The following is a 12,631-nucleotide window of genomic DNA, read 5'->3' on the forward strand; positions in this document are numbered from 1 at the left end:
GTGCTTACCACCTTCCAAGGAAGTCACCCCTTATATGTTAGAACAGTTTTGCTAATTAGAACATTCTTTGCTATGCAGAACCCAAAACTATCTCCCAGGCACTTCTACCCTTTGAACCATATTATGGATGGTGAAGCCTGAGTGGGGCCCCCAGCCCTGTCCTTACCTCTCCGTCCTTAGTCAATGCTCAGAGGAGTCCCAGAGCTAGTGAAGCCAAGGCAGGGAGGCTGAGTGTCCAGTCTTCTTGTGCCTTAAGCCTCTCTCTGTCCAGTCCCCACCCCCAATCATCTTGCTACAGCCCAGCCCGGCACATTACAGCTGTGCCTTCATTGTCCCTGTCCTCTAAAATACAGAGAAAAGAAAAACACAACACAACATTTTGGGGTCCAAAACAAAACATCAAGGACAATGTTAATAAATACATAAAAATTTAAAGATCTGAATCTCAAAGGCACAGAGTTTACACCCCTAACACAGGCAGGCCGGGTCTCAGGAAGGATTCAGTGTGTGCTCCAACATCCAGGGAGGGGCGGACAGCGGGGGAGAGGGCACCTGGGAGCCCCCTCCAGGGCTCTCTTTTTCCACTCACTTTGCCTGGCTCAGAACAGCCCCTCGCCCCTGGGAAGGAAGAACTGGCAAGCACCTCTATCCCCTGCTGAGGTGTCTGGGAGACCCTCTGCATGACTCAGAGTGAAGACCCCTGGGCAGGATCTTGGGGACTCAGGTGGCTTTCAGGGAGACAGAGGTTCTAGGGAAGTTACTGGCCCTTGAAAGTAACGAGGAGGTTAGCGAGGCACCACAGTGCTGTAGGTCAGTGTCTCCTATCCATTCCAGCATGGGGCAGAGGCTCACATCCTTGTCATCTCCAGGGCCCAGCTAAGAGTGGACTCTGGTCCTCAGCCCTGAGGCCTGACCTCCCCGCCCACACCGAATCAGCACCACAAATCTATGGCCCAGCTTGAGCCACGTCGGGGAAGAAGACCCCTGACTCCAGCACCAGTGGTCGTTGGCAGGGGACAATGATTGACAGGGCATGACCTGAAGATTCACATCTCTGTGTTCCACAAAGGCCCCTTCCAGACTCTCTCCCGTCATGCCCTGGAGTGATGACAAAGTTGCCATTTCTGGGCCAGCCAGAGCTCTAGCACCAGTTGGGATATCCCTGGATGAGGAGGACACTCATTCTAGAGTATCCAGAGCCCCCTTCTTGGGTGGGCTGGGGTGAGGCTGGGACACCCACCTGTAACCTGGAGGCCCCAGAAGTAACAGGAAATGCTGTCTTTGGGGGCAAAGGTGGCCATCAACACTGCTCTTCAGCTTATGAAGACAAGCCGGATCTGCTCCTTGGCCTTGGCTGGAGGAGCTGCATTGAGTTCTTCCTACGAAGAGCTGGGCCTGAGATAGTTGCCTCCCATCCACCCCAGCCCTGCAGCTGAAGCCTCAACACACACTTCACCCCCAGCTCTCTTCCTCTTGGACTACCTGCCCTATGGGTACCCACCCCCCCTTACTTTTCTTGGTCCTGCTTTGCCTCTATGGGCAGAGGGGCCAGGGCCTCTACAGAGGTCCCGCAAGTTCTGGCGTAGGCAGGCAGCCAAATGGATCAAGTGTGGGACCCAGTGAGGAGGGAGTGTTAGCTGGCCCTCAGTCCTGGCAGGGGAGACAGACAGGAGCCCCTGAGAGGTTCATCTTGGTTGTCTGGGCTGCTTGCTGAGGTATCTCGGGTTAAGGCTTTCCCTGATCTTTTTCATCCTCACACACCCACTTCATGAGTGAAATGCAACAGCCCCAAACTAGAATAACAAGGTGAATAATTTAAAAGGAAGTCTGTGTTTGCCTCTGCCCTGCAGTGTGTCCTCTGACAAGGGGCCTTGGGGCACACAGAGTGTAAACTTGACTAGAGAGATGGGCAAGATGGGGCTCATGTCACCAGGGAGGTGGCAGGAAGGCTGGTGCCAGGGTGCTTCAGGTCTTCCCTGAGCTGCCTTTTATTCTCTGAAGCCGGCACAGGTGTGCCGGTGATCCAGCCCCAAGGCAGCCACTGGGCAGTGCTAGCAGAAGTGCCCCGGAATGCTTCAGGACTCATTTTCTGGGGAGCAAAGTGGCGCTGGGTCACTGGCGGCCTTGTGCCCAGAGGTCTTGGGAGCTGTGTGGCTTGGCCATGTGGATGATTGGCTGAGCCTGTTGGCTCCACAGTAGGTTCCACAGCATCTCGAGGGGCCTTGGGTCCTGGTAAGGGGCTTCCAAGAGTGGAGAAGGGTGGTGGTGAGGTCAGGTGGGGGTCTGCGCTGGCATCAGGGCCTGAGGTCTTCTTGGTACAGGACTCACAGCACAGCCGGTGGTAGCCGGAAATGGAGCAGTAGCGGTCAAGCACTTCCATCTGGCAGAAGATGGACCTGTCTCCCACACAGGGCTCCACTGCACACACAATACAAGGACTGATGCTGGAAGGAGGCCCATCAGCCAGGTGACACCAAGACACAGTCCCCCACCTCCCACTCAGCCCACCAGCTGCAGGCCTTTCATCTCTTGCCCTGGCTGGACTCACTATAAAGCTTTATCCCAGTGGGAGACAGAGGGCTGCCTGACAGGAGAGACAAGACTAAAGAACAGCTCTTATTATGTGGAAGAACAAAAATCCCCTAGAGCAATGGTTCTTAAAGTGGGGTCCCCAACCTGCAGTGTCAGCATCACTTCGAAGCTTGTCAAAAATGCCAATTCTCAGGACTCATCCAGAGCTCCTGAATCAGAAACTCTGGAAGTTGGCCCCAGCTCTGTTCTAAGAAGACCTTAAGGTGATGCCATGCATTGGGAAACCCTGAGAACCACAGCCCTTCATCATTAGCTGTTAGACTTGGCTGCTAACTGGCATCACCTGGGAAACTTTATAAATAGCCGCTGTGTACCTCCCATATCCAGGGAGACTGGATGGTCTGGGTGTGGCCTGGGCACTGGGTGATTCTAATCTGCAGCAGGGCTTGGGAAGCCTGCTCTAGATGGAAGTGGGAGCCCTCGCTTCCTCCCGATCAATCCAAGGGAGTCTGATCCACCCAGCCAAGGCCAAGGTAATTCAACTTGTGACAAGCAGATAAAACTTCCTGCCACAGGCAGCACACATCTGGAACACTAAGCCCTCCACCAATAAATTTGGAATCAATCAGATGTAGGTTACAGTCAAGGCTCTAGAGGCCTTGGGCAAGTCAATCTCTCCAACCCTCAGATTATTCACCTGTAAAATGGGGATAATGCTGACATTTACCAATGAATAATAACATTATAAATAACATTTACAAAGTTCCTGGCATAGAGGGGTGCTCACTATACCAGTTTTGTTTGCTTCGGTTCATATAGCATCTAAAAATGGTTTGTGTTTCTGTGCTAACTCTGTGTAGAGACAGAACATGGAGGTGGGAGATTTGTGGCCTCTAGATGGCACCACAATTCTAGGACCAGAATCAGAACACCACCCTTTGCACTTGGGAGGAAAAGGAAAGGAAACCCAGGCACTTGCACAGCCTGAGCCTCTCAGCACAGGAGCAAAGAAGCAGCAGAGTTAGAACCAGAAAATCCTCTGAGGACATCCAGTCAGACTCCTTTATTTTACAGATGAAGTCACTGACCTCAGAGAGGTTCAGGGATTTGCACAAGATCACACAGTCAATTAATTGGTCCTCTAATTACAAGTTAGGGTCTGATCTTTCTGCTATTCATCTTGCAAAACCCTGGTTCTTGGGAAGGAGAGGAAAGGAAAGAGAAAAGGAATCTAGGAAGGGCACATACACATTTAGCCTGGTACATAGCAGGTGCTCGGTCAATATTTATTGATTGGTAGATGGGTGGATCAATTGATAAATGGATAGATGAATAGATGGGTGGGTGGGTAGGTGGGTGGATAGATGGATGGGTGGGTAGATGGGTGGCTGAATAAATGGGTGGACGGATGGGTGGTGGATCCAAGGTGAATAGGTGGGTAGGTTGGGTAGGTGAATGGATTGATGGATGAATAGATGGATGGATGGATAGATAGATGGGTGGGTAGAAGAATGAACTGATGGGCTCCTGATCATGAGGCAGACAGAAATAACTATTTTTTGTTAGCTCACAGCTGGACAGAATTGCATGCATTATCTCATTTAATTCTCACAACAGCCCTATGAAGGCAGCTCAAATCCAAAAATCTTGGAACCAGATATGATTCAAAATTCAGAACTTTTGATGTTAGAAAAATAATATCTGGTACATTCATATTAATAACATCCCCAGTGGAGACTGGGATGTCGTCTTATAATCAAATATGGCAATGTTTCTGTATCAGAATAACTAATCTCTTATTAGTTCTGGTCAGATTTTGCTGCCAAATAAGTCTGTATCAAATTAGGGGAAACAATTGCAGATTTCAGCATTTTGGAATTGCAGATAAGGGACCAGGGACCAGTACAAGCATTATCCCCACCTCACAGCTAAGGAATCTGAGGCTCTGGGAGGCTAAGGTCACAGGGTCAGACTGAAAGCTAACTCTGCTCCACTGCATGGCCCGCACTTGTGGCACCATGACCACTGGAAGGTCTGGGGAGGCGGTGGGGCCCAGAGATACACTTACTTGATGATATCCTGTTAATAGGATGCAGGGGCCCAGAATGTGGTATCCACTGCCTCTCTGGGGTCGCGAGTTCCCGGATGTCAGGCCTCCCTGTAGAGTTCTGGAGATTTCCTATGAACACGGAAAAGCAGCTCTAGTATTTGGGATTTCTAGGGAGCCAGAATGCAAGCCAGGCTGGGTCTCATGTCTAGGCCAGAAGATCTTGGCCTGCCTGTTCTCCCTCCCCCCGATTCTATCTGGCTCACCTCCGCAGGCAGGCAGGCTGCAGATCTGGACAGTGTCTGGCTTGTCCCCCTCGCACTGCCCAAGACTGTTGGCATTGGTCCGGCACACCACCTGCCGCTGCTGGATGCCCTCTCCGCAGGTGGCAGAGCACTGCCATGGGGGGGCCAGGTCAGGCCACAGTCGCCAGAGAGGGGCAGGTAGAGAGATAGAGGAAGGGGTGGTGAGCTCCAATCCAGGCAATGCCCAGCACAGAAAAGGTTCAAAGAGGGGTGCCAAGTCTCCACTTGACCAGCCTCACCAGGACAGCACACCAGTTATCAAATACTCCTGTCGCAGGTGGTAAATAGCCACCGTCCTAAGCTTAGAACCTCATGAACCCTTCTACCATGTACTAAATGGTTAACCTCATTCTAGCACCACTGTCTGCATCCACTCTGGTCTCTTTAAATATTTTGTGTATCACCATGGCAAACTCCCCTGTTACGATCCACCAGCTCTTGGGACCTAGGGCAGGTCTGTTTACTTGATGATATCTTGGTAACGTGATGCAGGGACTTGGATCATGGCATTTGCTAAACAGAGAGCTGGGTGACAGGGTCACCATGGACCCTTCTAGCTCTGACATTCATTGACTTTGCACCTCAATTTACCAAAACTCAGCTTGCAGAGGTATGTTGAAAAGTGTCTTCATGAAGAAAGGTGTGGTACAAGGAGCAGAAGCCAACTGCTTGCAAGGCCTGCCACACACAGCATCCCCTGAACCTCACACACTTCCTCTTCTGATAAACAGGTGGTGGTGGGTGAGGGCTGCTGTAAAAGCAAGGCTGCCCTGTGTGACCAGGTCACCAGGTTTTAAGCACTGACTACAGCCTCTCCTAGAATAGGGAAGAACTCGCAGAGGTCCACTTCTCATACTGGCCATGCGACAACCCGAGGGAGACACAAGGGTCAAGGGCACACAGAACCACAGGTCAAAGATGGCTAATTCTCCTGGGACGAATAATTATAAATGATAGCTCTCAAAGGCTTGTCATTCTTATAAGGGGCAACCATCTCCTACCATCTGTCACTTTTCTGTTAGATTTATCTATAGGGTCCTTTGTGGGACCAGCAATCTTTCTGTTTTATATTTTAAAAAGTAAATCTATATATTATGGAGAAGAATACAAAATCTGCATGAGTTTTATGGGGATTTTTGGTTATTTAAAAATACTCATTATTATGCAATATTTCAAACATACAGAAACATGAGGAAGTTGGTCGTGAAAACCTGTTCAAATACTACCTCCAGCTTTAATAAATTCAGCGTCCTGGCATATCTGCAAATATTGTGTAATGCCTTTTTAAACTTTGAAAAATTGTATCCCATTGGAAGTGCTTTTTTCTTACTTCAGTGCTTTTTCTCACCTCAATTTATTTTTCTGAGGTTTTATATATGTTAATAAGTACAGTTCAAGCTTATTCATTTTTCTTGATATATAATATTTTATTGCATGATTTTTTTGTCCAATCTCTTATAAGTGAATATTTTGCTATTGTGATAAGAATCATTGGGCTTATTTCCCTGATCAAATGAGATGTTTTTACTTATGGTATGTTTAATTTTTAACATATATGAAATTTACCATTTTAACCATTTTAGGTGTACAGTTCAGTGGCATTAAGTATATTCACACTGTTGTACAACTGTCACTACCATCGATCTCTAGAACTCTTTTCATCTTCCCAAACTGACATTCTGTCCTCATTAAACATGAATACCCTGCTCCTCCCTCCCTTCATCCCCTGGAAACCACCCTTCTACCTTCCGTTTTATTTAATGAATTCGACTACTCTAGGTATCTCATGTAAGTGGAATCATACAGTATTTGTCATTTTATGTCTGGCTTATTTCATTTAGCATAATGTCTTCAAGGTTCATATGAAATTAATTTTTAACAGAAAATCCAGGACATCAAAAAATGTCCCTGTGGCCACCTCTAAGGCCTAGCTACAAGCACCTGGACTACTCTACAGCCTTCTTACTGTTTCCTTTTTTCTACCCTGGCCTCCCAACAACGAACTTTCTACCGAGCTGCCAGAGTGAGCCTTTAAACCTGAAATCAGAGCTTGTAAAACCCACACTAAAACCCTTCAGCAGTTACCCATTGCTCTGAGAATATGTTCTAACTCCCCATAAAGCCATCCTCTCCAGTGTCCTCCTGCAGCCCCTGCCCCTTTTGTTAAGCTCCAGGCCCACCGTCCTTTTGGTTTCTGGAACATGGTAAGGTTGTTCTTGCCCCAGGGGCTTCTCGTGGCCCACCCCTCAAGTCTCAGCTCAAATGTCACCTCCTCAGAGAGGCCCTTTCTGATACATTAATCCATTCACTTCCTGCATAATTCCAACTGCAACTTGTAAATGCTTTTGATATTGGTTTATTCGTCCCTTATGTCTTTCTCACTGGACTATAAGTCCTATAAGCACAAGAATCAGATCTGTCTGGCTGATGCTGGATTCCTAGCATTCCTAGTTTAGTGTGCCTGGCATGTAGCTGGCACTCAGTAAATAGTTCTTGAGTGCAAGAATGTGCTTCAATTTGCTCATCTGTAACATGGGGATATTAGCCCATGTCTCCAAGCACTGCACGAAGGGAATGTAAGGGCCTAGCCCAGGGCCATGGCCCAGTGTGGGAGCTGTTCCACACAATTTGAGAAAAAACAAATCAGATAAGGGGAGAAAAAGTTAGCCAGAAACTGCCTGCAGGGAGCACCAGAGGTTCTCTCAGCAGTTCCACTAACCAGACCCACCCATCTGACTCTCCAGAGAAGGTGCCCCATTGGCCCAGTCCCTCCCAACCTCTGAAGACAACTCACCTGGGACCAGGCTCCTGTCCGCCACTGGGCTGGGCAGGGCACTCGGAGGCAGGGCCGCCGGGCCTCGGGTCGGTCCTCAGAGCAGGCCTTGGCTGGCATGGCCTTGTAGGTCCCATTGGAGAGGGGAAGCAGGCACTGTACCCCCCGAGTCTGCACCCCCAGCTTCCCACAGCTCCGGCTGCAGGTGCCCCACTCCTCCATCACCCACCTGGAGATAGAGCAGAAGGTGGAGGGGAGGTGGGACTGTGGAGACAATTCCTCCCAGAGTTGTTCCCACCCACCGAACTGCTGCAGGCAGGAGCCAAAGAGTGGATTTGGGCTTCAGAATGCTTGGGGGCCAAGACAACTGTCTACCCGGCTCTGCAGCTGCCAGACTGTGTGGCTCAGGGAAGTCACTTAATTTCTCCTCTGTCTCTTCATCTGAAAAATGGGTATAATGCATATTTAAATCCCGCATATCCTTGGGCAAGCTATTAACCCCTCTCAGCCTGTTACCCCATCTTTACATCAGGAATCTTCTGATACCTCATAAATATTTATTTAGGTGTCTACGGTGTGCATGCATTGTCTTAGGTGCAGAGAAAAGGTCATGCACAAAATAGATGAGAGCCATGGTTGTAGAGTAGAACCCCCTTCCATGGGGCTCTTGGGACAATTAAAGGACTTGAGATACATAAAGCACTTGGAAGAGTACATGGCATGAAGTAGGCATGTAATAAATGCAGGCACTATTACTAACACTGTCAATGCCTGCACAGTTCGGTACTCATCAGCTAAGCTGGTGGTAAACCAGGGTTCTTTGGCCAACCCCTTCCTTTAAAAATCAAAACCAAAAATCTCCAAAACTTCACTGGGCAATTTTACAGATAAGCTGGGGTGGGTTACCTCTTAGTCTTGCATGCTCTGCAATCACATACATTTGCAGGGAAAGTGGCCTGAATAACAGTGTACAGTAAGACATCAAAGGGAAGCATGGAGGGTTGAGGGGCTGGGGATCATGGCCTGGGCAGGGCACAGGGAGGGTGTGATGGGCTCTAGTGCTGATCACCAACTTTAGCCCTGGCCCTGGAGCTCCCCAGCCTGAGGGAGCAGGAGAGGCTGTGGGTCAGTGAGGCCAGTTGACACCCATCACCCCACCCCAGGAAGACTCCTAGGAGGCAGGAGAATGATTTGGCTCTCTGCAGTTTCCTACTGGCCAGCTATCCTCCGCCCTGCCTGGGAGCTGAGGAGGTGCTGGGTTGGCTCAGGGACAGGCTCAGAGGCCTTACCTTGAATCTTCCACAGTCACAGCTCTTTCCTCTCCCTAAAGCCCCCTCCAAATAACCCTAAGAACATGACTCAGTGCTCAAAAGAGCCTGAATCCTCGGGCCAAGGAACTGTAATCAGGGGCTAGAACACGGCGTGGAGCTAGTAGGGCAGGCTGAGTTTGTAGCCCACACGATCAGGCTGAGAAGAGCTGGTGGAGAGTGTCTTGGCCTGGGGCCTGGAGCCTGGAAGCACTGAAATCTGCTTCACCTCCAGGATCCGGCAGATCACTGAGGGAAAGCTCTGTCCCCAAATTGGGCCTCAGTTTCCCTATCTGTAAAAGAATGCTAGGAGTGACAAAGGCAGCATCCTCCTTCTGAGAGTGGAAGTTAATCCAGAAACCCAGAGGAGATGCATGGAGAGGAGGGCAGCACCGGCCATGGGCAGAGCCTGGTGTGAGCTGCTCTCTGCTCAGGGAGCCCTACCTGCAGGGGCTATGTCTCTAGGCCGCAGGACTGAAGGAAGCAGGTTCTGCAGGCCCTCCTCCGGGGCCAGGGCTGAGAGAAGGTCTCAGCACCCTGTCTGCAACAGCCCAGGTATGAGATCAGGTTCCTCGTTCCTCCCCCAGGCACTCACTCTGGCTGGGGGCACTGGTGCCGGTTGCAGCGCCGACGGATGGGCTTAGGCCTCTTCTTGTGGTCACACAGGTGCCGCTGTACCATGTGGTGGTCTCGTCGGCGCCGACAGCCATATTTAGTGAACTGGATACCTGTGCAGGGGCAGGCTGCGATAAGCCTGGTCCTGCCAGGCCTCCACTGCCCTGACGGGGGCCTGAGGACAGTATGCTCTGGAGAGCCCGGAGGGCCAATCCCATCCACCCTGGTCCTTTGCGCTCCCTCCTGCCCACATCACTTTCGGAGGAAGACTTCCTTGATCAGCCTGTCTCACAAGTCCCAGGTGTAGGCAGGTGGGGACATTGCTCTGGATGGTTGCCTTTCCTCACAGCTGTTGAGCTTTTACAGTGAAGAGGCCCTGTCCTGCATAGTGCTCTAGCACCCCAGGCCCATCCCAAAGGCCCTGCCCGGACAAGCTTCCGCATCCCAGATATCTTCAAGGAGAAACTGAGACATGAGCTAGGGACATGTTAAATGGTGACAATGTCAGCCTTCTGGCCACTCCTGTTCCTCTCCTTCTGAGAGGCTCTGGGCTGCCCCTACAAGGCAGCTGGATGGCTGGGGCAGCGGGGCCTGGGTGGGCCAGTACCTCCTCCACAGGCCTTGGTGCAGGGGGCCCAGCTCTTGAGTGCCCACTCATAGGTGTCCGTCTCCTCCAGGAGTACATTGTTGCTCCCGATAAGGGGGAGCAGGTCCTCATGGATGACATATTTGTAGGCCAGGCTGCTGCGGGGACCTCCCTCAGCTGGGGGGAGCACCTGAGGGAAGATGGAGGAGATGGTGGAAGACTAGAGAACAGAGAAACAAGGCCAGCATGGGGGGACAGGGGTAGAGAGGTCAAAGGGAAGGATGTGGGGTCAGAAGCAGAACTGGCGAAAGCCAGGAGGACAGCACCAAGCATGGCCTGGGGAGGCCATTCAGACCAGCAGCCACAAGGCAAACTCAGGCTAAGTACCTACTATGTGCCAGGCCCAAGCACAGCCTGTGTGCTTTTCCCTCCCACAGACCTAGGCTCTAATAGGGGCAGGAACGATGTCTGTTGGTCTGTCCTGCTCACGAGAGCATCCACACTGCCTGACTCTAGAGAAAGTCAATAAATTATAGACTGGATACTAGACTGACCAGATACATGATTACAAACATTTTCTCCCATTCTATAGCTTGCTTCTCACTTTCTTGATAATGTCCTTTGATGTACAAAAGTTTTCAATTTCCACAAAGACCAATTTACTATTTTTTCTTTTGATGCTCATGCTTTTGGTATCATATCTAAGAATGCAACGTCAAAAGATTTACCCCTGTTTTCTCTAAAAGTCCTATGGTTTGAGCTCTTATGTTTAGGTCTTTGATCTATTTTGAGCTCATTTTTGTATATGATGTCAGGTAGGGGTCCAACTTCATCCTTTCACATGTGGATATCCAATTGTCCCAGCACCATTTGTTTAAGAGATTATTCTTTCCCCCATTGAATGATCTTGGTATCCTTATTGAAAATCAACTGGCCATAGAGGTATGCACGATTAATAACTATAGGGTGCATAGAAAATACATGTTGGATTGAATGAACATACTGACACCAATAAGCCTCAGACCCTGCCCTCCAGAACCTCCCCAACTAAAGAGGGTAGCACCAGGAACAAAGCCTGTCCCAAGTCCCCAGCACCAGCTGGTACCAAGTGCACTGCAGACTAAGCCCCTACTGGTCTGGTTTCCTGGGTTAACAATCCCTGCTCTATAAGCCCTGGCCTACGGTCTAGGAAGAGGGGCTGTGCAGAGGTGGGTCCCAGCCCTGACAGTGGCCCTGTACTCCTCTCAGAAAGCCAGTGGTGCCAGACGGCAACAGTGGGTCAGTCTCCAACTCACTTTTGGCAATGCCATAATGCACGCTGATTCTGGATGATGCCAGGACAACACAGGAAATGAACCCAGGTCCCTCCCGTTCCTTCCAGGCCCCATTTGTGACCCTACATTAAGGAGAACACACTCCCTTTGCATGGCGTCTCTAGTCTGAGAGCGAGACAACTGTTTCTTTTTCCTTCTTCACTTGCCATCCTGCCAGCCTTTAAGCACAAATGAGGAGCTGGCCTGGGATGGAGGCCACCTTGGCCTTGCCCAGGCTCCTGAAGACAATGGAACAGAAGGATTTCCACCAGGCTTGTGCTTGACAGCAGAGTCAGTGAGCTAGGAAGACTGGGCCAGGGCTGGGGCGGGGGTGAACAGGAATCACAGTACAGGGCTGGGGCTCACCAGGACGGCGATGGCTTCAGGCAGGGGCCCGCTGGTCCTGAGGCTTTCCTTGGCATCCTCCACCGCATACTCCCACTCCAGGCCCACTGCGGTAAAGGTCCGGCTTGTAGCTTCCTTGCCCTTGGGGTTGAGGATGAAGCTGCCTGTGACCTGGTTCTTCACCACTGGTCAAGGAAAGAGAGGCACACAGATTTCTGTTCCCCTCCACAGGAGCAAGGGCCAGATCTCCTCAGGGATTTCAAGGCCTTCCCAGTGAGTTCTGCAGGATCCCCTGTCTACCTGTCACTCCTTCCCACCTGAGCCTTCCCCCAGTCAGATGGGCCACCACACTGCCTCCACACAGTGTCCCTGCCTCTGGACCCTGGTGCATACCATTCCTCCCACCCTCACTGTCTTCCCTTGTTCCTGTCCGATTAATAGCCACCTATATTTAAGGCTCAGCACAATTCTCTCCTCCTCCAGGAAGCCTTTTTGATTGCCCAGTCCTCAGGGATTTACCCTCCCTAAAACTTCTATAGCAGAGCATAGAAGTTAAGCATACAGGTCCTGAAGTCAGATTGATCACAGGGAAGTGCCTTAGCCTTCCTGTGCTGCCTCAGTTTCACCATTTGTAAAATGGAAATAATTGTGCCTAGATCTTAGGGCTGCTGCCCTTTGAGTACTCCCCCAGGGGCTCTTGGGACAACTAAAGGAGTTCATCTATGAAAAGTACTAGGCACAGAGCATGGTATGCAGTAGGTACTTAATACACGGTAAGCACTATTATTATCATCAGAAAAGTGCCTGA

General features: G+C 50.4%; 1 protein-coding gene across 5 annotated transcripts in view; it reads right to left on the reverse strand.

Annotated features, from left to right (window-relative positions):
* Positions 1 to 178: 178 nt before the first annotated feature.
* Positions 179 to 12,631, reverse strand: part of ADAMTS14 (ADAM metallopeptidase with thrombospondin type 1 motif 14) — a 77,607-nt gene continuing 65,154 nt past the window's right edge. For all 5 annotated transcript variants that reach the window (XM_006915545.3, XM_015592164.2, XM_015592165.2 and 2 more), the window contains 7 exons: positions 11,845 to 12,008; positions 10,187 to 10,355; positions 9,560 to 9,692; positions 7,679 to 7,886; positions 4,846 to 4,975; positions 4,601 to 4,711; positions 179 to 2,418 (listed from right to left, as the gene is read on the reverse strand). In XM_006915545.3, the coding sequence (XP_006915607.1) occupies positions 1,922 to 2,418; positions 4,601 to 4,711; positions 4,846 to 4,975; positions 7,679 to 7,886; positions 9,560 to 9,692; positions 10,187 to 10,355; positions 11,845 to 12,008 (1,412 nt within the window). In that variant the 3' untranslated portion in view covers positions 179 to 1,921. The remainder of the gene's footprint in view (positions 2,419 to 4,600; positions 4,712 to 4,845; positions 4,976 to 7,678; positions 7,887 to 9,559; positions 9,693 to 10,186; positions 10,356 to 11,844; positions 12,009 to 12,631) is intronic.

The sequence above is a fragment of the Pteropus alecto genome, unplaced genomic scaffold, assembly GCF_000325575.1.
Source record: "Pteropus alecto unplaced genomic scaffold, ASM32557v1 scaffold155, whole genome shotgun sequence".
Taxonomy (NCBI): Eukaryota; Metazoa; Chordata; class Mammalia; order Chiroptera; family Pteropodidae; genus Pteropus; species Pteropus alecto.